Raw genomic sequence first — 21,118 nt, 5'->3', positions numbered from 1 at the left:
TATGTGTATGTCTATACAGGAATTGCATTGCTATGAACAATTCACACCCAGGGACTGTGTGTCAAAATTCTAACTCTCACTGTGGAGAATGCCCTAGAAGACTCTTCCTTAGAAGGCAAGGCCCTGCTTGTTCGACCGTTTCTTTCCACATTCGCAGCAAGCTCTCCCGGCTTGCTCTTACCTCGCTGAACAGTTCTGCATTGGTCTTGGCCTTCAGCAGCTGAGGAGCGTCCTGGGGCAGCGTGTAGTTCAGCTTGTTTCTCTCGTAGTCAGCTCGGTAATTCACCTGTCGGATTTAAAGTAGGTCTGCAACGTTTAGTGCGACAGGAGGAGAGCCTTGGGGAGACTGTCCTGTTTCCCATGTTCCTCTGATTCCCCTTGCAGAGAGGGAGTCTCTGGGAAAGGCCTTTTACAGGGAAGCCTGTAACCTGGGGTAAAGTTTTAGGTTAACAGATCGAAGCTGTCAAATGATAAATGAAACAGCTCACGGGCACATTCAAGTCTGTGATACCTTTGAGCTGCTATGGTGCTCAGTGCTTTGCTATATGCAGGCTATACACTTGCCAGGTATCAAAAATCAGTATTATCAGAATATTGATTATGTACAGTTATAAAATGCACATCTAGAATCCCATGTGCACAAAAGAGCCAAATGCATGGGTAAGAAGCCGATGTCATCTGTGTGGACCGTCGCTCAAAACTTCACCCTGGGCTGTGAACGGTGCCCAGATTTGAGATTAGTGTCAGGTTTTTTTGGTGTGCTGCATCAAAATTATAAAAATGTGTTCCATTCTTTTTACTTTTTAGAGATTCATACTAAAATATTTACAGATGAAGCTAGGTAGTATCTTGGATTTTCTTCAAAATAAGAGAGAAGGTAGGGGGAGGGCACACATATGTGGCAGGGCGTGCTGTGAGTGATAGTTATCAAAGCTGGTACTCAGGGTTTCCATATGCTCGGCTTCTGCATACGCTGACATCCTCCATAACAAATTGTTTGAAAGGAAGAGCATCATTTCTGGTCTGTAACCCCACATTAGTAAAAGTAAAATCCTTGGCTGTTCAGAGGCCTCACAGCGACTGCAAAATTCCCAGCTGGGCAGAAGCTTGCTACATACGTGGCTCAGCTGCTGGGCGTTGATTTTAGCTTGAACAATCTGTGGCGTGTTTGTCACCGAGCTGAACTTCAATCTGTCGATGTTCTGCCTGTAGTTGACCTGGGCGGAAAACAGGCACGGGAAATGTCATTCGCCATCATCTCTGTGATGTGCGTAGCTCCCTTACCCGACTGTAGTGATTCTCGGAGAATTAGAAAAGGAAGAGAAACTCCTAACTGGACACCAAGGGACACGTCAAGCCCACAGACTGAAAAGCGGTCTCTCCGTGAAAGGCTGAATGGCATGGACAAGAAACACGTAGCAGAGACCAGCTCACTCAGCAGCAGACACAGGAAACACACTGTCTTCACATTGCCAACCACAGCAATGCCCTCCCTTCCCCACCCACAGAGGGGGAAAGTCACCTGCGATAGTATAGGTTAGAAGGACAAGGTGGCTATGGGAATGGCAGAGACTTTGCTAACACTGCTGGAATCCAGAACAGCATTTGAGGACATACACAAAACCTCTATCCCAGTAATTCCATCGGGAGGCTCGCTGCAGCGAGAACAAACACAGAGCCATTTTATAAAACCATCAAGAGGCTGAAGAGATGGTTCAGTGGTAAAAGCACACACAGGCCTTGCAGAGGACCAGAGTTTAGTCTCCAATACCGTGTCAAGTGTTTCACAAATGGCAGTAACTCCAGCTCCGGAGCATCCAATGCTGAGATCTCTGAGATCATCCGATGCCCCTGGCCTCCCTAGATACTGGCACTCAGGAGTTCATGCCCACATTCAAGCATGTACACATAACTAATGTACAAGATGAGATGCATCTTGACAAAATTCAAGATGTGTATATATATATATATATATATATATATACATATATATACATATATAATGTAATTTGTCTGTATGTCTGACACTTCATAAAAGTGATATACTTTGAAAAGAGAACATGGAGAATAAAGGAGGGGCAAAAGTCCAACCAGTGTCACACATGTGCTATCCCTTGTTACTCCCTTGCCCTGCTGGGGATAAACCCAGGGCCTTGTGCCCATGGCGTGAGCTCTCTCTCAGAGCGATGGCCTGGCCCTTATGTGTGTGTCTGCGGGAGATACAAAGGAGCCCCAGTGGCCCTGGAAGTGCTGCGCTAATGTGCCCACCCTGGCACACCTGTGCACCAGCTGCAGCTTGGCCCTCTCTCCCACCTTTCCAAGACCCCAAAGAGACTGCCATATTTCAGCATCTTCCTGGAAGAGGAGGAGCCAGGGTCGCCAACCTAGCAGCTTTCCTACCTCTAGATATTTGGGGCTGCTAGATTTCACTTTTGAAACTGCAGATTATTTTTGAAGGTGTAAAGTGTCATCAGCCATTTGTATACACACACACACACACACACAAACAAAATACTTTCATCTAGATTGCATATTTCTCCTACATGCACCTGACTGTTGTTCAGAGTGGAAAGAAGGGAGCTTTAAAAAAAAAAAAAACCCATCAAGGCCTAGGTTGTGGCCCGAGGGTATGCAACATGGGAGGCAACTGAGATGGGATGAGTGAGAAGAAGCCCTCCATCCTACTCAGGACGGCAAGAAGAACAGCTGAAAGGGAAGCGGTCACGCCTTGGCAGGCCAGCGTGCCATGGCCGGCCAACGGCCCCTTCACAATGTCACTTTCCTACAATGCAAGGAAAAGACTAAGAAGCAAACGCATCCCTATTCTTCCTTTCAACCTATCTGGCCTCGACCTCTTGTTCATCCATCCACTCCTTCAACATACATGGAGTCTGTGCAGAACAAGCCAAATTAGACACAGCCCTGCCCACCCACATTCCAGATGAGTTTCCCTGCCTACGTACCCCATGCCGACAGTGGCAACTCCCTAGTGAGTGCCTCCCCATCTCCTGGACTCCCTAAGTTCAGCAAACCCATCAGGATGCCAGAGTGTGTCACTTCAGTCTCCCGGCCCACTGCTCTCCCCCCTGCAGCTGCGCACATGGCCTTGTGAGTAGGCACACAGTGGCTCTGTTTTCTGGTTGTTACCAACAAGCTATAAATCCACATTCTTGTGTAGACCATTGCTCAGTCTAGTCGTCCATGATGCATGAATGTTTTCAAGCATCTTTATGGAAAATGTATATACCTGTCATTGACGTACTTAAAAACAGATCTATAAAATCCTGGTTTGAGCAAGCTTTCACATGACCGCTTCTTGAAGGATTTCTTAGCCTTTCATTTTTTTCCACAGCATTTTGCCACTTCTGAAGACACAGCTTCAAGATGGTGGGCTTTCTAAATTTGGCTTTAGGCATTTCCTTTTACAGAGCGTTTAACTGATCGTTTTTGTTACCTGACCATCTCGCGATTGTGTATGATGTGCTCTGATCCCCGACTCCCCCATGCCCTCCCGAATCTCCCTCCCACACCTACCAATCCCCCCATCCTCATGCTCAGCAGATCCTTTCCCAAATATATGATCTTTGCTTTTATTTTTATGACCCGTTTAGTTTAACCTGGGTCACCTGGAAGCACCAGTGGGCACTATCAACTGGCCCTTTGTGGTCTCCAGTGGACACGTGATTGAAGGCAGCGATCTTTGTCTTCTCCCTGAATCTATCAGTAGCAAGCATGTCAACAGAGCAGGACAGACCAACCCCGCAACCATCTTCCTTCACGCTGACTTTTGCTAGGCCTTCTCTTTTGCAGCTCTATCCCTGGATGTGAGGGAATCCATTCCTGTAAACAGGGTCGGGAGATCCACAGCGAGGTCCTGACATCACAGGCCCCAGGGTGAAGGTAGAATGCAGATTATCTAAACTGCTGACTTCCAATCCGTACGCCCCCACCCACAGACAGCGCTGTGTTCTGCCTTAATCAGAGGAACTTCTCTCCCCAGTGAAGGGCAGTAAGCGCAGAGTTGTGAACTCACACAAAGCGAATCATGTGGAGGTGTGCTCACCATAAAGGAGGCGTGCACACCGTCTCGCCCCAGGCTCAGGAGCTCTGCAGAAATGACCCAAACGAATGCAAATGCCAGGAGACAGGAAGTCCGACTGCAATTGACATCTGGGCATGACACAGCTTTGCCAAATGCCAACTCCCAGCGGGGGCCTGCTAACCATAACCCCAACCTCAACCCCAAGCCAAAATCTAATCCTAACCCTAACCCTAACCCACTGACATTTTAAGAGCTGGCAAGTAAGTCCATATTTTAAAATTCCATCGACATGCGTGGGATGCCAAAGCGTTCACAGGCTCACTCCTGAAATAAACTTAAGGGTCACCTTGGCCGTGCTGGCTTCCAGCTCATCCATTCCAGGTCTTCCCTCCACTCAATATCTGGTAGTAGCAGTTCTGACCAACACAGGGCACTTACACGTCTCACGGCTCCAAATGCTCCATACATCCTAACTCATTTACCACCACCACCCCAGCCGTCCTGCAAAAACCCTTACCTTGAAACGTGGTAAGGGAAAAGCGGAGACCTAAACTAAACTGCTCAGTTAGTGAGGGGTGAGAGCTGTGGTCCATCGGCATCACAGTCTAACTGGAGAGTGGTCCTCAGGCTGAGCCCTTGAATCTGTGCTTCGTAAGCCCAGTTTACCTAGGGTGCTTGGGACCACTACCTCCAGACAGCAGGATTCACCACAGAGAACCCTCTGACTTCTCTATTGAGATCAGGAAAATCCATCCCAGGAGCAAACGAATGACAGGTAAACTTGTCTTTAAACAGCACATACGGACAGTGCAGACCTCAGGCACAGGGCGGCTGCTCTGCTGGGTTTGGAGACCATCACTTTGCTGCTTTTTTCATTAATAATTCAAGAAGGACAAAAAAACTGTACATCCGGAGTATATAGGGAAAACTGGAGATATAAAGTCATTTCAATGTCAACTGCTAATGAGATTAGAGTGCTGTGACTGTCTAATGCATTAATTCAGAGGGAAAATTATCAACTCATAATACTGTCTTATTAGGATTCAGTACTAGGCATGATAAAATGTCACAAAAACTATATTTTTTAAAATAGCACATTCTTTCCTGATAGTTCTGCACTAAATATGTCACACTGAGCATAATTACTTTTCTCTGCAGGACATAATTAACAGCCTCCATGATTAATTTCACAAAGGTTCGGCCACTGCTCCAATCTACATTCTGAAAGCTTCTATGCTAAAGATAGAGTCCCATTTTCATTCTATTAGTGTTTATAAAAAGCCATCCTCAGGAATGCCCGCTAATTAAGGACCCATGCTATATTTAATTTTCATGGCTATTTTACCACCTTTAAGGCTACCAGATGGCAAGACCACAAACTCTTGAAAAAGGAATGGGTTTCCCACTTGCTGAATGTTAATAATCTACATTAGGACTAATTCGCTCAAACATGTGCCAGAGCCAAGACAGGACGAGGAAGGAAGGAAGAGGCACTTGTAGACCAGCCCTGACTCAGTCCTGGCCAATTTCTGCTACATAAGACATAGCAGCCCTTTTGATTTTGATTTTCCTTCTGCACAGGCACAAGCAAACAAGTAGCTAGCCTGGGAATGGCTCATGTGCTGCCTGCTTAGAAGCTATCTCTCAACCCCATGTCTATTGCAGTCCAGTTTAATCCTGAGCAAGCTACAATGTTTTAGGCATAGACTTTGATGAAGAGTCCTACAGAAGAGGATGTTACAACAGAAATACAAAGCTATAGCAATCTATCTCATTTTACTTGTGTTAATTCCTCTGCTTGGTCTCTAGAACTTCATTGTAATCACACAACTCGACATTTTACTTTTAATTGCTAAGTAGCCTATGAAGAATTTGGGACCAAACATAAAGATATTTTGGTTTCATTAGGATACAAGAGAGTCAACCTAATTAAACTCCTTGGGAAAGAGAGGCACAAAGCTTGGTCCCTTCTGTCCTGTGGGGTCTCATTGCCTACGTCACCACCTTTGTAAAGGCCCTTTCACGCAATAGGCTGTCATCACCAGCTCTCACTCCTTGGTGGTCTAGACACTGTCTCAGATCCAGCACAACCAGTCTCATCACATCTACTCTCCACAAAAAAGAGAGAACCGTGAAGTCCTATCTAGCAGCAGGAAAACCCAGCTGGTCACTGGTGGTGTGCTGAGCCCATGGGAGATGGAGGAAAGCACCCCAGGTAGTCAGTGAGCACGCGCAGGACTACCTAATCTATTAGGTGGTCAGTAGACGAAAGAGTGTCTTCTCTGGCTAACTATGAGGTCAGCTGATTTTTAAGCAAGTGAATCATTTTATCTTTTACTTCATGCTCTTTTCTGTATTTTCTACAGTTTTAATACTGAACACATAATAGAATTATTGCAGTGCCAAAATAATAATTTTAATTAATTGTATTATTTTCTTTGGAATGCCAAACCACTCACTCCTGTAATAAGTAAGGAATCTAGATATTCATCTGTTTGTCTGCCTGCCTGTCACCTATGTTTGCCAGCATGTCCCCTGAAAAAAGGTATAGGTAACATTACCATTTGCTTGCTCTTAATTTATACCTACTTTGTCTTTACCATCCTAAGTTCTAATTCTTTAAAGGTCATCATTGCTATGGAAAAATTATTGTAAATGTGACCAGCAGATGCAGCTCTCCAAACTCTCAAGAGGAGCATCTGAACTTTAGGATATTTTCAAGACAAGGGCAGAATCATCCAAATTGTACGTAGAAAGTGAGTTTTTAGTCATGAGTGCATGGACTTCCCAGAAGAGAGACAGGCCCTATTCCTAGCCCCTCTGATCTCCTATATGTTGATGAGAATTTTTCCTTCTCATCTTTCTGCCTAAGCCTTGCTCCACAGCAAGTCACAGAATGAAGGGTAGTGGGAACTCACGTCCTTCAGGGGCACCAGTTTCATCGTTGTTTGGTAGAATGGCGTGGCAGTGGCTGGGTAGTTGTAATCCACAATGTCATGTTTATAATCAGCCTTGTAGGCAACCTGAAACCCAAGGAGGAGAGGAATCAGTTCCCACTTCCCCCAACCCCTTTTTGAATGTCATAAATATTCCTAAATAATTAGAAACAAAATTAATACGCTTTCATCACCTCCAAAGAAAATTACATTGCGTTCACACTTTCACCTTTAACGGAGCCTAATTACTCTTAATAAGTTCAAATTTAGTCAACTTCCATCTGCAGTACATTTATCTTTTGTTTTAATTATAAGGCTCTCGGTTTTGTTTTAAACGTGCAGTTACACACAGGTATGCAATGGAAGTGCTTCTGGGAAAACGTAAAGATAATGAAAACAAAAAGTTCAGAGTAGTTTAGTTACTTTTATAACAGGCAACATCAGTATCCTTGGGCAAAGGAAATCCAACATTTGGATGCTTTGAATGTAAAACAGGTCTTCTGTAAGTACTCGTTACCTCCAAGGTTTAATACGCAGTCTTTTCATATCTGTGAGTTAGTTTTCTCTCCCCTCCCCCAATGATGTCTGGTTACCCAGTACCTCTCACTATTACATGGCCACAGCATGTCTTCAATGAAAAACAAAGTCATCCCTCAGTAACCACCTCCCATTCATAAAAGCTTTGAAACCCCACAGTATCTCCAACAGGAATCACACTGTTCCATTTTATTATATCTTTCAGAAGTGGAGTGCTATATTACACTGAATCAATGATAACAGATCCTTTGAGTCAAAGTGCACTAATTGGCCCTGGCTGGGCCTCTGAAAGTTTTAAAGGCTTTTATAATCCTTTATATTTGTCAACATTTAAAGATCTGTGGGGGGGGTCTGTTTTTACAAATAGAAACATACACATTTTCAAAGGAGGGTTTAAAAGGAATTGGCCAAATTCTTCACATCCCAGCCAGTGATTCCCACTGTCCTTAAACACAACTCACATTACTGGCCAGGCTGCCAACTTTGAGAGCGTGGAGCATGCGTCTGTCCATGCCAACTCCGTCATAGTGGCCTCTCAGCTGGGTCTGATAGTTTTCTTTATATTTATTCTACAGGGAAACATTAAACTTTTGATGAAAAGTTCCCAACTAGATGAAGGTAAACGGTTTAGCTTAATGATCTAAGTCTAAATATAAGCATGATTGCACTACTGAAAAAAAAAAACCACTTGTTTTTAAACAACTTAAAGGTCCAAAGAACACAAGAACTTGAGGAAAGACAGGCAGGCAAGCACACAGAAGTAGATGTTGTCGGGAGCACCGAGGCAGACAGTTGTGGGGAGGGCCAATGCAGGCTGTCATGGGGAGCATTGTGGCAGACTGTTGTGGGGAGCACCAAGGCAGACCATCGTGGGGAGCACCAAGGCAGACCATCGTGGGGAGCACCAAGGCAGACCATCGTGGGGAGCACCAAGGCAGACCATTGTGGGGAGTACCAAGGCAGGCTGTCATGGGGAGCACTAAGGCAGGCTGTCATGGGGAGCACCAAGGCAGACTGCATGTGTTTTTTAATTTTTGCATGTTTACTTTTAAATCTACCAGACTTTTCAGGTGTGGAAATTCACTGCGAGAGTGTGGAACTGGCAGTGGGCAACCAATAAACAAGCCCTAGTTGTGTGGTCCTGATCCAGAAGTCAAGTCATTACAAGTTATTGCTTCTTTGTCTAAATGCAGTCAGGCCTCTACATTCATTAGCATCTACACCTGTGGACCCAACCAGACACAGATGGAATAATTTGAAAAAACAATTGTATCTGTAGGAAACATGTGTGAGCTTCTCTCTTACTGTTTTTCCTTTAAAAACATTCAGCATTACTATTTATGTAGCATTATTGATGCATAAGGGATTATAAGTAATCTGGAGAGACCTAAAGTCTATGTGAAGGCTGGGTCCCATCACCACACCATTTTTATATAAGGGACTTGGCACCTGAGGATTGTAGCACCTACCGAGAGGTCTTGAACCAGTCCCCAGTGGATATTATACACGAAGAATGGAATCTATGTCAAATTTTATGATGTAAAACTTGATCACTATGGCAACCAATAGGAAAATGAGTCCTGTCTTAAACTCTGCTTATCAAATAAAAGGAAAGTCAAAATGGGATGAATATATCTTCAAACCTTCTCTGAGAACACCAAAATTTGTAAATGACACTCTAGCATATGTCTGGTCATATGTAAAGTGAGGAGATCTTATCTGACTCTTCAGCTGACTGTGTTACGTGAGATCATATATTAACTCAGAAGCACAACATCCACAAGAGGTGCTGCATGCTCCCTCAGTCGCCCATGCTAGCATTCAGCACCAGGGACAGCTGCGGAGCCACAGATAGGATACACAAACAGTTCCACCTCGAGAACTCGGTCACATATGGGCAAGCAAGGGGACACTGGGGCCGTGACATCATTCGATCATAAACAGACTAATCCCAGAAGACACTCCTAACCAAACTCAATGTACCATGCACCTGAGAGGCCATGCTTCTCCGAGACACAAGGATATAGTCCCAAGTCCATCCCTCAGGAGACGCAGATGCTCAACCCACAAAACGTGCTTATGTAGTAACTCACATCGCTGGTGAATTTCGAGATCTTGCTCACGTTTCTGAACTGGGGTGTCTCACAGTAGTTGATACTGTGACCTTTACTGTTCTCCAGACCTTTCTTGTACTCCACCTTAGAATGCCAAACATCAGGTGCTCAACACAACCACCCCTGAAGCAATTCCTGAAATCATCCCCAAGGTCTGACTGAGATGGATATACATACACACACACACACACACACACACACACACATATATATATATATATATAATATTACATATAATATTACATATTGTTATATAATATATAATTATATAATTATTATATAATATGTATAATTATATATACATATTATATATATTACACAACTTTCAACCCAAGACTTAAAGTAGGTCAGAGGATACTGGGAATGTATGGTGCTTTCCTTTATAAAAATAAATAATAAAGCAAGTTATTTCATCCTGAAAAATTACAAATATACAATCCTTCTCAATAACAGGCACTCTAATGTTTTACACAGATCAAGAAGTGTAAGACAGGGGTTAGGGTGTAACTCATTACAGAGAGTCTCCCCAGTAGGGGCCTCTGCATTTGCCCTACAGCTTCAAACAATAACAATAGCAATGGCGGCAAAAAAAAAAAATTATCATTTTAGAGATGGCACGGGTACTCTTTAGGTAAAATGTCTTGGGTGTTTATGTGACATCCAGACTTCCAGCCATGTCCTGTCTCTTCTGAGAAACAAACACTACATAGACAAGTCCACCTAAGAAACTCCTCCCGCAGTAGACCCACATGCATGTCTCTCTGTGAACACATCAAGAAAATTGACAGAAATGCTTTACAAAGAAATATCATAAAGGAGTCCACTCTGAGGCAGGCCATCTTTAACTTAAAGTGAGCTGGTATTTGAGTTCCCAGGGTGCAGAATGTGAAGCTATTGCTATCAACTAGACTGAGTCCATCCCACGTAATTGCAGAAAACAGCTACTGGTGAGTGCCATTAGAAGAGACAGCTGACTCATCTTACTGAGTAATCATGAAGGCAAAAATGAAATCAAAAGTGCCTTGGAATGGCTCATCAAAGGAAATATGATGCAAATTGTTTTGGTGCGTGATCAAACGATATGGTAGAGCTATGCCTTTTTAAAGTATGTAAGGCTCACTTTAATGCTAACAATATGATATATATAGCTAAAAGTGCAAAACTGTGTATGCATTAACCTTAATTCTAGAGCTGCATCCTTATTAAAGCAGGGGGGGGCAGGGCTGGAAAGAGGGCTTAGTGTTAAGAGGACACTGCTCTTGCAGAGGACCTGGGTTTAGTTCTCAGCACCCATATGAAGGATCTCCAGTTCCAGGGAATCCAGTTCTGACCTCTTGGCATGCACATGGTGCAAAAACATACACTCGGGCACACACACATCCACATAAAATATTTTAAAGGACTATAGTTTTAATTGTGTGTGTGCATATGTCTCTGTGCTTGCGTGTACACACATACGCACTGTTAAGTCCACATGTGGAGGCCAGAGGCCAATCAATATTGAATGTATTTTTTTTTATGACTCTCTAACTTACTTTTCCGAGGTGTGGTCTCTTGCTGACCCTGGAACCTGTTGTTTCATCCACACTGGTTGGAGAGCAAGTTCCCAGGACATAGCTGCCTCTGCTCTCCCACTCCACCCCTGCCCACAGTGCTGAACGTGTAACTTTGTGCTGCCATTTCTGGCTTTAACTGGGTGCTATGGATTCGAACTCAGCTCCTCTTGTTTTTGTAGCAAGCCCTTTACCCACTGAGCCTTCTCCTTGGGCCCTATAAATGTGTCTTGATATTCATATGTTCAGTTATGCATAGTCACAAGGCTTTTTCTATGTGAATATACTCTTCCTGGGTAGTTGAACTGTTCCCAACCTCCACTGACCCGATGGACTCTGGTTCTACTTCTGTCCCTGAGTTCAGTAGATCAGGTCAGACACTTTCCTTTTCTAGGACTATGAAAAAGTAATCACCCAATGATTACAAAGATCTACCAGAGCTAACAAAATGATCATATAGTTATTATATATAAGGTATTATGTTAATATTAATTATATTAATATAGTCACTATTATATTATATATCATAGAACTAACAAAATAGATCAAGGCTCCCCCCTCCACACAGTCTCTGTGTCAAGTGTTCAGATTTGCTGTGTGAGCCTAATGGCCCGAGGGTCAGTATGTAAGCAGAGACAATGTGCTGGGTCCCAAACACAACTTTTTATTTAAAAAAAAAAAAAGATCCTGAGCTGGATTTGAGCCGTGCGCTGTATTTGACACTAAGGTCTCAGTGTGCTGACATCTGCTCTAGAGAACTGGAATCACCTAGAACATCTATCAAAATGCAGAGCCTAAGCCCTCGGCACTGCACTTACTACCTCAAAGTGTCCAGGGCTCTTGATGGGGCTCGGGAAAGTATGGTTCTGAGCATTTAAAAGTCAGAGGGTCACCGATGAGCTTGGATTGAGATTAAGGCGCAACCATTAGAAGAAACAGAATGCTCTAAGTGTTTACATCTCAGCAGAGAGCATTTTAATAGCCACAAATTCTTCCCATTCATCGCCAGAGATGTCACTCAAAGGTCTTCAAGTACTGAACAGCAGTACAAATGGCAGGAGGCACCATGAAGGGACACCAGAGCTCCAGGGAGCTCCGGGACATAAGTCCTTGCCAAGCAGTCCTGGTTCAGAAAGCCTTAAGCAGGGCTGGTTTAAACCGTGCGCACCCTCCCGCAGCTGGGACAGCCAGGAAGGAAAGAGGACTCGGATGGTAGACACAGCCTCTCTGGACTGACTCCAGTGATAAGGGAAATATGGCCTTTACGACAGTCTAGGCTTGGGCTGGAGAGATGGCTCAGCGGTTAAGAGCACTGACTGCTCTTCCAAAAGTTGTGAGTTCAAATGCCAGCAACCACATGGTGGCTCACAACCCTCCGTAATGAGATCTTCTGGGGTGTCTGAAGACAGCTACAGTGTGTACTTACATATAATAAATAAATATTTTTTTTAAAAAAGGCAGTCTAGACTTTGATTCCACACTAATGTAACAATATCTCAGAGGTTAACAGTGCTTGCATCTTTTTCAGAGGACCATTTTGTTTGGTTCCCAAGTTAATCAGCTCATAACTGCGTATAACTCTAGCTCCTGGGGGATATGACACCCTCTTCTGGCCTCTGAGAACACCTGCACTCACATGTGCACATACATACATACATACATGCACACACACACACACACACACACACGCATACACATGTACACACACGGGATTAAAAGATAAAAATAAATCTCTAAAAGTTGCATTCTCTAGAGTTCTTTCTAACAATTACAAATCTGTTGACTGGGACTTCAGAATATTTAGTAAGAAAGTTATGAGCCAACAGGGAGAGATTTCACTTGTTTGGTTCTATATTTGGTGAATTATTTGGAAGCTGGCAATGTGAGGACAGTCTGCGTGGTTCCATCTTGTTTATTTGTTATGAGCCAGGATGCCATGTAGCACAGGATAGCCTCTGACCCACTCTGTAGCCCAGAGTAGCCTTGAACTCCTGATCTCCCTGCCCTACCTGTCATGTTAGTTATGTATTTATGTGTGTATGTATGTGTGTGTGTATGTATGTATGTATGTATGTACACAGGCTTATACATATGTGCCGCGACCAGCTGCGTTACTTTTACACAAGGCCACTGCACCCCTTGTCTGAGAGAAGGGGGACAGTCCAGAGGTATAGCTCACCCCAGTACTCACCTCACTCACAAGCTTGTTCACACTCTGAGCTCGCTTCAGAACCAAGTTGTCCTGGGCTGTGAGGGAGTGAAAATGTGCTGCACCTTTCATTTTATGGAAGTCCTGCCTGTATTTTATCTGAAAGAAACACACATAGAGAGTCTGGAGTTGTGGTTGCCACATTAGGACTAACTCAGTAGGAGTCTCTAAAGGAAGGAGAGTTCCTATGGGCCTTTTAAAGTCTCTTATTAAATCTAGAAACCACTTGATCCTTTTTTGTGCTAATACATTTCCTGGCTCTCCACACACTTCTCGTTCTTCTCACTCTGACACTTCCAGGAGAAAGGAGACGGGTTCTTCAGGCTACTGTGGCAGAGAGAATAAAATCCAACCACATTCTGCCCTAAATTGCATCCCCATTTCTGCAGTGTCTCCTAGGCAGGAGTAACGTCTTGCATTTCCCATCTCAGGGCATAGGTGGCGCTGTTCCAGGTTCCCAGGTACTCACCGAACAGTGGCAGAAAGAAGGGCATAGGATGGAACGAATACTAGGGACTGAGTCCACGCTGGCATGTGAAGAACTGCGGTGAGCGCCGCACTCTACCAGGTTTAATTATAGCCTTCTCTCAAGGACCGACTGCCAGCTGCCTAACACTCTTTAAATAAAAACCACTTATCGCTCGCTGGGCCACACCCGACTTGATAATACACGACTTCCTTCAGTGAGCTTTCCCCTTCAATTTCACACTGGCATTTTGGCAAAGGCCCACCTCGTCCCAGCTGATCTGCTTGCACCAGCGCGCATACATTTCACAAATGACCTAAACAAGCAGTACAGTTTGTCCAACTGTATTTCCATGCAAACAGATAACACAGTCAGAGTATATGAACAGATCCATAAGACACTGAGTTTGGACAGGAGGCTGGGCTAGCAGCCTGCTTTTGCTTGGCTCTAGGAGATGCGCCTGTGCGTGGCTTTCAGCAAGTGTGGCTGTCAGCTTCCCATAATCCGCACCTCAGCGGCTCTGCCAGTACTTACATCACTAACGAGTTCATTGGCCTTCTTGGCATTCTGATAAGCGGGGGTGATCATGGCCGGGAAGCTGCCCTTTCCCCTAGGTCCATCACACTCTTCTGAGTAAACCTGATGAGTCAATCAGAAACTTTGATCAGTAATGTGTCCCTCCTGGCATGGATGGGGTCAGCAGTGATAGCCCCAGAGACTGATCGCAGAAAAGGTCATCCATGCTGGATATTCCAGTGACTGTCAGAGATGTACATGTGATGAATAAGATACTAGAGCTTGGAGTCTGGACCACTGTATGATGCATACACACACACACACACACACACATACTATATCATACATATATGCACATGCATACATACACTATATCATTTATGCATGCATACATACACTATATTATAATATATGCACACATGCATGCATACATAAACTATATCATACATGCATATATATACTATATCATACATACATGTATGAATGCATATATGCACACATACATACATGCATACATACACCTGTCACCATCAACTTTCTCATTATCAGTCATCACAATATCAGATAAGCCAAGAGACTCTCCCATTCCTGTGCTGTTATTGAATATACATGTTTGAACTCACGCTAGGGAGGGTCCACTAGTCTCAAATATTACTTTGTTTAGACATAACAGCAGACGTATGCAAAAGAGTGTTTGACATCTCTGATACTGCTCCCCATCAGCAAAGTGTGTTGTGGACCCAGAGAGCAGGCAGAATAAAACTTTTTATAACTTTGTGAGGAGGAACTTTGTGCTGCTATCAGTCTGTGAAATGGGGTAAATATGTCTTGAAAAATAAGAATTATCATTCTCATTTTAATTTTTCCCTTCCTTTCCCGATATCACTCTTCAACTCCCATAAAGAAAAACCTTCTTTCACAAAACCAGCATTGCATGAATGAGAAGGGACACGGCAAATAGAGACAGTTGCATCTTCGCCTGGAAGTCCCGAGTCCTCCATCCCAGACCTGCCCTGGGCAGAGTCAGCTGCTTCTTCATCTGCACTCTGCCCTGGCAGGAGATAGTCTACAGGACCCAGTCTACAAAACCACCGCACTGCCCTGGCAGGAGACAGTCTATAGAACCACCGCACTGCCCTGGCAGGAGACAGTCTACAGACAGAACCACCACACTGCCCTGGCAGGAGACAGTCTACAGGACCCCAGTCTACAGAACCACCACACTGCCCTGGCAGGAGACAGTCTACAGGACCCCAGTCTACAGAACCACCGCACTGCCCTGGCACGAGACAGTCTACAGAACCACCGCACTGCCCTGGCACGAGACAGTCTACAGGACCTCAGTCTACTGAACCACCGCACTGCCCTGGCAGGAGACAGTCTACAGGACCCCAGTCTACAGAACCACCACACTGCCCTGGCAGGAGACAGTCTACAGAACCACCGCACTGCCCTGGCACGAGACAGTCTACAGAACCACTGCACTGCCCTGGCAGGAGACAGTCTACAGGACCCCAGTCTACAGAACCACCACACTGCCCTGGCAGGAGACAGTCTACAGGACCCCAGTCTACAGAACCACCGCACTGCCCTGGCAGGAGACAGTCTACAGGACCTCAGTCTACTGAACCACCACACTGCCCTGGCAGGAGACAGTCTACAGGACCCCAGTCTACTGAACCACCGCACTGCCCTGGCAGGAGACAGTCTACAGGACCCCAGTCTACTGAACCACCGCACTGCCCTGGCAGGAGACAGTCTACAGGACCCCAGTCTACAGAACCACCGCACTGCCCTGGCAGGAGACAGTCGGCAGACAGGACCACCGCACTGCCCTGGCAGGAGACAGTCTACAGGACCCCAGTCTACTGAACCACCGCACTGCCCTGGCAGGAGACAGTCGGCAGACAGGACCACCGCACTGCCCTGGCAGAAGATAGTCTACAGGACCCCAGTCTACAGGACCACCGCACTGCCCTGGCAGGAGACAGTCTACAGGACTCCAGTCTACAGAACCACTGCACTGCCCTGGCAGGAGACAGTCTACAGGACCCAGTCTACAGAACCACCGCACTGCCCTGGCAGGAGACAGTCTACAGGACCCCAGTCTACAGAACCACTGCACTGCCCTGGCAGGAGACAGTCTACAGAACCACCACACTGCCCTGGCAGGAGACAGTCTACAGGACCCCAGTCTACAGAACCACCGCACTGCCCTGGCAGGAGACAGTCTACAGAACCACCACACTGCCCTGGCAGGAGACAGTCTACAGGACCCTAGTCTACAGAACCACCGCACTGCCCTGGCAGGAGACAGTCTGCAGACAGGACCACTGCACTGCCCTGGCAGGAGACAGTCTACAGGACCCCAGTCTACAGAACCACTGCACTGCCCTGGCAGGAGACAGTCTACAGAACCACCGCACTGCCCTGGCAGGAGACAGTCTACAGGACCACTGCACTGCCCTGGCTGGAGACAGTCTACAGGACCCCAGTCTACAGAACCACCGCACTGTCCTGGCAGGAGACAGTCTACAGGACCACTGCACTGCCTGGGCCTCCTCTGAGATGAGAGCCTGCCTTCAAGAGACCTATGATGGACTCTAGCAAACACATCTCCTTAAGCAAAATACTTGGGTCAAATCTAAGTAGCCAGGCCTCTTTTTACAACCAACATGAAGATTGGTTAGCTTGAGCCCTGTTTTTGCTTAGCTGCCAGAATGTTTGAGTCAATGTAAGTTCAGGGTGCTGGGGATGGGGGAAGTAAGTTTGGAGGAGGGAGAGGATCTAAGTTTATTGTTTGGTTTTGGTCTTCTGCTCTCTAGTTTTTGTTTTGGTAGCTTCATTTTAAAGTGTGTGTGTGTGTGTGTGTGTGTGTGTGTGTGTGTGTGTGTGTGTGTTTTGTAAGATACTGACTTCTATTAGGGAATTGCTTGGTTATGAATAACAAATTTGCATAGTGTAGAGTTTTCATGGGTGTAGTCATTTGCAAGAACAAGCTGTGTGGTATTTAAGGCAGTACAGATATTTATCATTTACCCACCTGCCTGCCTCTAACTCCTTCCTACTTATTCCCTGACAAGTCATGCTAAATCAAACAGCAAAATGCCACAGCAGACTGAGCTCCCTTCAGCCGCTGACAGTGCCATCCAACACCCACCTTGATTCTTAAGGGTGTTTTCATCAAGACTGGACAGTGCTGTCAACTACCAAACTACATTTCAACAACAGGTGAAACCTAGCATGCAGGCTTCCTTTTGACCCTCTCCCAAAATGAAAATTGATTAATTTAAGCCCTCCTTCCTGTTCGGCTGAGAGAATGTCCTAGGTCAAACATAATCAGTGAAAAGGGTGTGTTTTGGAGGAATGGGGGGAGAAGGTTCTAAGACTCTTTGATAATGGGCTTTGTGGCTTTCCAAGTTGGATGAACACAAATGAAATTATGTGTGTGTGTTATAACTAGGGGTGGGAAGATGGTGAAAATACAGATGGGATATTTATTTATTTATTTATTTATTTATTTATTTATTTATTTTTGCCAAATATAAAAGCAAAAGTTTTCTGCTCTGTTTTGTTTGTTTCTTTTGTTTATTGAGACAAGATCCCACTGTGTAGACCAGGTTAGACTGGAACTCACTGTGTTTTCCAGGCTCGAAATCATGGCAACCCTCCTTGCCTTGGCCTCCCAAGTTGTAGGATTACAGATGTAAGATGTAAGACATCACACTTAGCTCCTGCTAAGTGTGTGTGTGTGTGTGTGTGTGTGTGTGTGTGTTCTGAATGTGCACATGTATATGCAGATGTGCACAGGCGCAGAGGCCAGAGGGGGACTTCGAGTGTCCTGTTCTGTCATGCTCCACCTTACTCCTTGATACAGGGTCTTTCACTGAAACTGGAGCTAAGCTGTCAGTAAACCCCGGCAATTCCCACCTCTCCACTGCATTGACGTTGTAGCTGTGCACGGCCACGGCCAGCTTTTGTCCTTCCTTCCTTCCTTCCTTCCTTCCTTCCTTCCTTCCTTCCTTCCTTCCTTCCTTCCTTCCTTCTTTCCTTCCTTCCTTCCTTCCTTTTTTTTTAACGTGGATGGTGGAAATTTGAACTGAAATCATCCTACTGACACTGCAACCTCTTACCCACTAAGCTATCTGCCCAGTCCCTGAAGACACATACATTTGAATCCTGTCAATACTCATGCAGTGATGACCTAACTCAACTGGTCAGATTCCTAGTCACAGTTTTCCAACAAACCGATGGAAATGTCTTCCTATTGGCCAAACCACATTAGCGTCGGTTTTCTTTCTTTTTTAAGGACTTGGGATCTGTCACCTAAGCAGAGAGCTAAGCCCTGTATATTGCCTGCACCAAGTCCAAATCCTGATCACATGCCCATGGCTGTCACAGCTGTAGGGAGCAAACAGCTGGCCTTGGAGAAGACCAGCTCCCTGAAGTGTCACTTACCTGGCCACAATGGTCTACTGATGTCATCCCGCCCTCAGCTCCGACAGGACTAGCCACTCCCTTCATTTCTCTGTGATATTGTTGATGGTACCTCACCTGTTCAGAGTAAGAAAGAAAAATTCAATGAGTCCCAATATAAGAGCCACAAAAGTAAAAACCAGCATTGTGGCGTCTTCAATCTCTGCTTAGGTCTAAGGAGAACACCACAGACAGAAGTAGCAGGTCGCTGTCATGGGGAAAATGATTGACAGCTATGAAGAAAAGGTACTTCTTGTCTCTTAGGAATATATAAAAACAGACAGGAAGTTGGACCACCCGAACCAGGTTGACTTCCTCTTTCCTCCTTAGCTAGACAACACAACCAAGGTACTCACGTCACTCGCCAGCTCGGCGGCCCTTTTGGCTATCTGGTAAGCTGGTGTGATCATAGCAGGAAAACTGCCTTTCCCTCTCTGCTGCCCACCGTCTTCCATGTACCTCACCTGGAAAATTAAAAAGAGAAAAGCTGAATGGCCTACTGCGGTTGAACTAGAGGGTCTGAGAGGGGAGTCCTCTGAGAGCTCCGGGAGCCTGCCTATCACCTTGGACAGTCCTTAATGTATGGAACAGCGTGCAGCTTGGTGGGCCACGTGCATCTGCCTGGCCACACCCAACACCCAGCATGGTGCCTGGCTTCTGAAGACACACAGGGTGGAGTTCCCACGTTCTCGGGTTGCACCTGGTGTGGGCCGGGGGTGGGGCTGGGCAAAGCAGTCAGGCTCTCTCTGAAGAGCTGATGCCACGTGTGGGAGAGGAAGTGGGCATCTCAGTCACAGGTCTCAGCCAGGGCAGGGGAGAGCACCTTGGAGCCCAAGGCTGGGGTTCATGATGCTGGGGTGGTGCTCCATTCATGGATTTAGCACAATGTGGAACTCGTGGGCTGAGGAAAGGGAAGTGGTGACCCCTTGGAAGTCACTCTCTCGGGTCTGCAGGGGCTGGAGAGGTTTCTCTCACCCTCATCTGCTGTGCCTGGCTTGGTTCACATACAACAGGATGGCTTTTGGTTTAAGAGTTTTTGCATATCCTGGGAGGGCTGACTCATAGCATGTGACCTCAGGAATTTCTTCCTGGTACCTGGGCAGGACTAGGATTCTCACTCCATTCTCCCCTCCAGATAACAACAACAAAGAGGGGTCTTAAGAATCATCATGCGGAGGCTGGAGAGATGGCTCAGCAGTTAAGAGCGCTGACTGCTCTTCCAAAGGTCCTGAGTTCAAATCCCAGCAACTGCATGGGGGCTCGCAACCATCTGTAATGGGATCTGATGCCCTCTTCTCGAGTGTCTGTAGACAGCTACAGTGTATTTACATATAATAAATAAATAAATAGTTTACAAAAAGAATCATCATGCATCAGATTGAATCACTGGTACGTGTATGTGTGTGTGGTACACATGTATGTGTATACATGTGCTCGCATGAAAGGGAGTGCACGCAGTGTAGGTTCATTTGCATATGTATGCTTACATAGAGAGGCCTGAGGTTGGCATTTGGCATCTCCCTTGGTTGCCCTCCACCTTAGGCATGGAGGAAGGGTCCCTTGCTCACCATGATGCCCTCTAGCTAGCCAGCTTGTCCCAGGATCTGCTGTCTCTGCCTGCCAAGCTCTGGGACTGCAGGCAAGGCGGCACACTTGTCTGGCTTGTGTAAGGGTTGTGGGGATCCAGACTCTGGTCTGGTGCGGCCAGTGTCCACTGACCCATCTCCCTGGCCCTTCTGCATCATTTCTTACATCATTTTGAAGCTGTCCCCCAGCTTTGGCCCGTAGCAGCTCGGGAGTGTCCGCCACCGGAGTGAAGGTGGAGACGCGCTCATCGTGGCCTCTCTTGTATTGCACCTGATAGGGAGAAACTGAGTCAGAGTGGCACCATGCCTACTCAAGTCTCTGTGAGAACCCTGCCCTACCTCTCTCTAGAAGTTACCTCTTCAGACATTAAGACAAACCCGTTCCAAGACTGTACCCACAGACATTATCTTTGCTGATTTGGCAGTTCAGAGTACCACGTACTTCTAAAATGTCACCAAATAGCAACTCCTGTGACCCCTTCAACAGGCACATCCAGTGGGGCTATTATGTACCACGAATAACAGAGAGGCTAAATAATTTGACAAAAGCTACACAGAGAATGTTCGAGAGAGTCAGGATCCAGATGCTAAGTTTCTGTCTCTGAAACCTGAGCCCTTAACCCACAAGCTGCACCAATCTCTGGGTAAATCCACATCTGCTCTAAGAAGAAACAGCAAAGCCT

General features: G+C 45.8%; 1 protein-coding gene across 3 annotated transcripts in view; it reads right to left on the bottom strand.

Moving 5' to 3' along the window:
• The window catches only part of Nrap (nebulin related anchoring protein), a 68,168-nt gene extending 48,841 nt beyond the window's left edge, over positions 1–19,327 (bottom strand). For all 3 annotated transcript variants that reach the window (XM_052183006.1, XM_052183028.1, XM_052183017.1), the window contains exons 1-8: positions 19,206–19,327; positions 18,832–18,927; positions 14,392–14,496; positions 13,374–13,490; positions 7,977–8,084; positions 6,961–7,065; positions 1,119–1,217; positions 182–286 (exon numbers count right to left, since the gene is read on the bottom strand). In XM_052183006.1, coding sequence (XP_052038966.1) covers positions 182–286; positions 1,119–1,217; positions 6,961–7,065; positions 7,977–8,084; positions 13,374–13,490; positions 14,392–14,496; positions 18,832–18,927; positions 19,206–19,304 — 834 coding nt within the window. In that variant the 5' untranslated portion in view covers positions 19,305–19,327. The remainder of the gene's footprint in view (positions 1–181; positions 287–1,118; positions 1,218–6,960; positions 7,066–7,976; positions 8,085–13,373; positions 13,491–14,391; positions 14,497–18,831; positions 18,928–19,205) is intronic.
• Positions 19,328–21,118: the final 1,791 nt, after the last annotated feature.

Source organism: Apodemus sylvaticus, chromosome 1, assembly GCF_947179515.1.
Source record: "Apodemus sylvaticus chromosome 1, mApoSyl1.1, whole genome shotgun sequence".
NCBI classification, from domain to species: domain Eukaryota; kingdom Metazoa; phylum Chordata; class Mammalia; order Rodentia; family Muridae; genus Apodemus; species Apodemus sylvaticus.
Note: the sequence above shows the minus strand (reverse complement) of the source record. Positions and strands in the feature narration are given on the sequence as shown.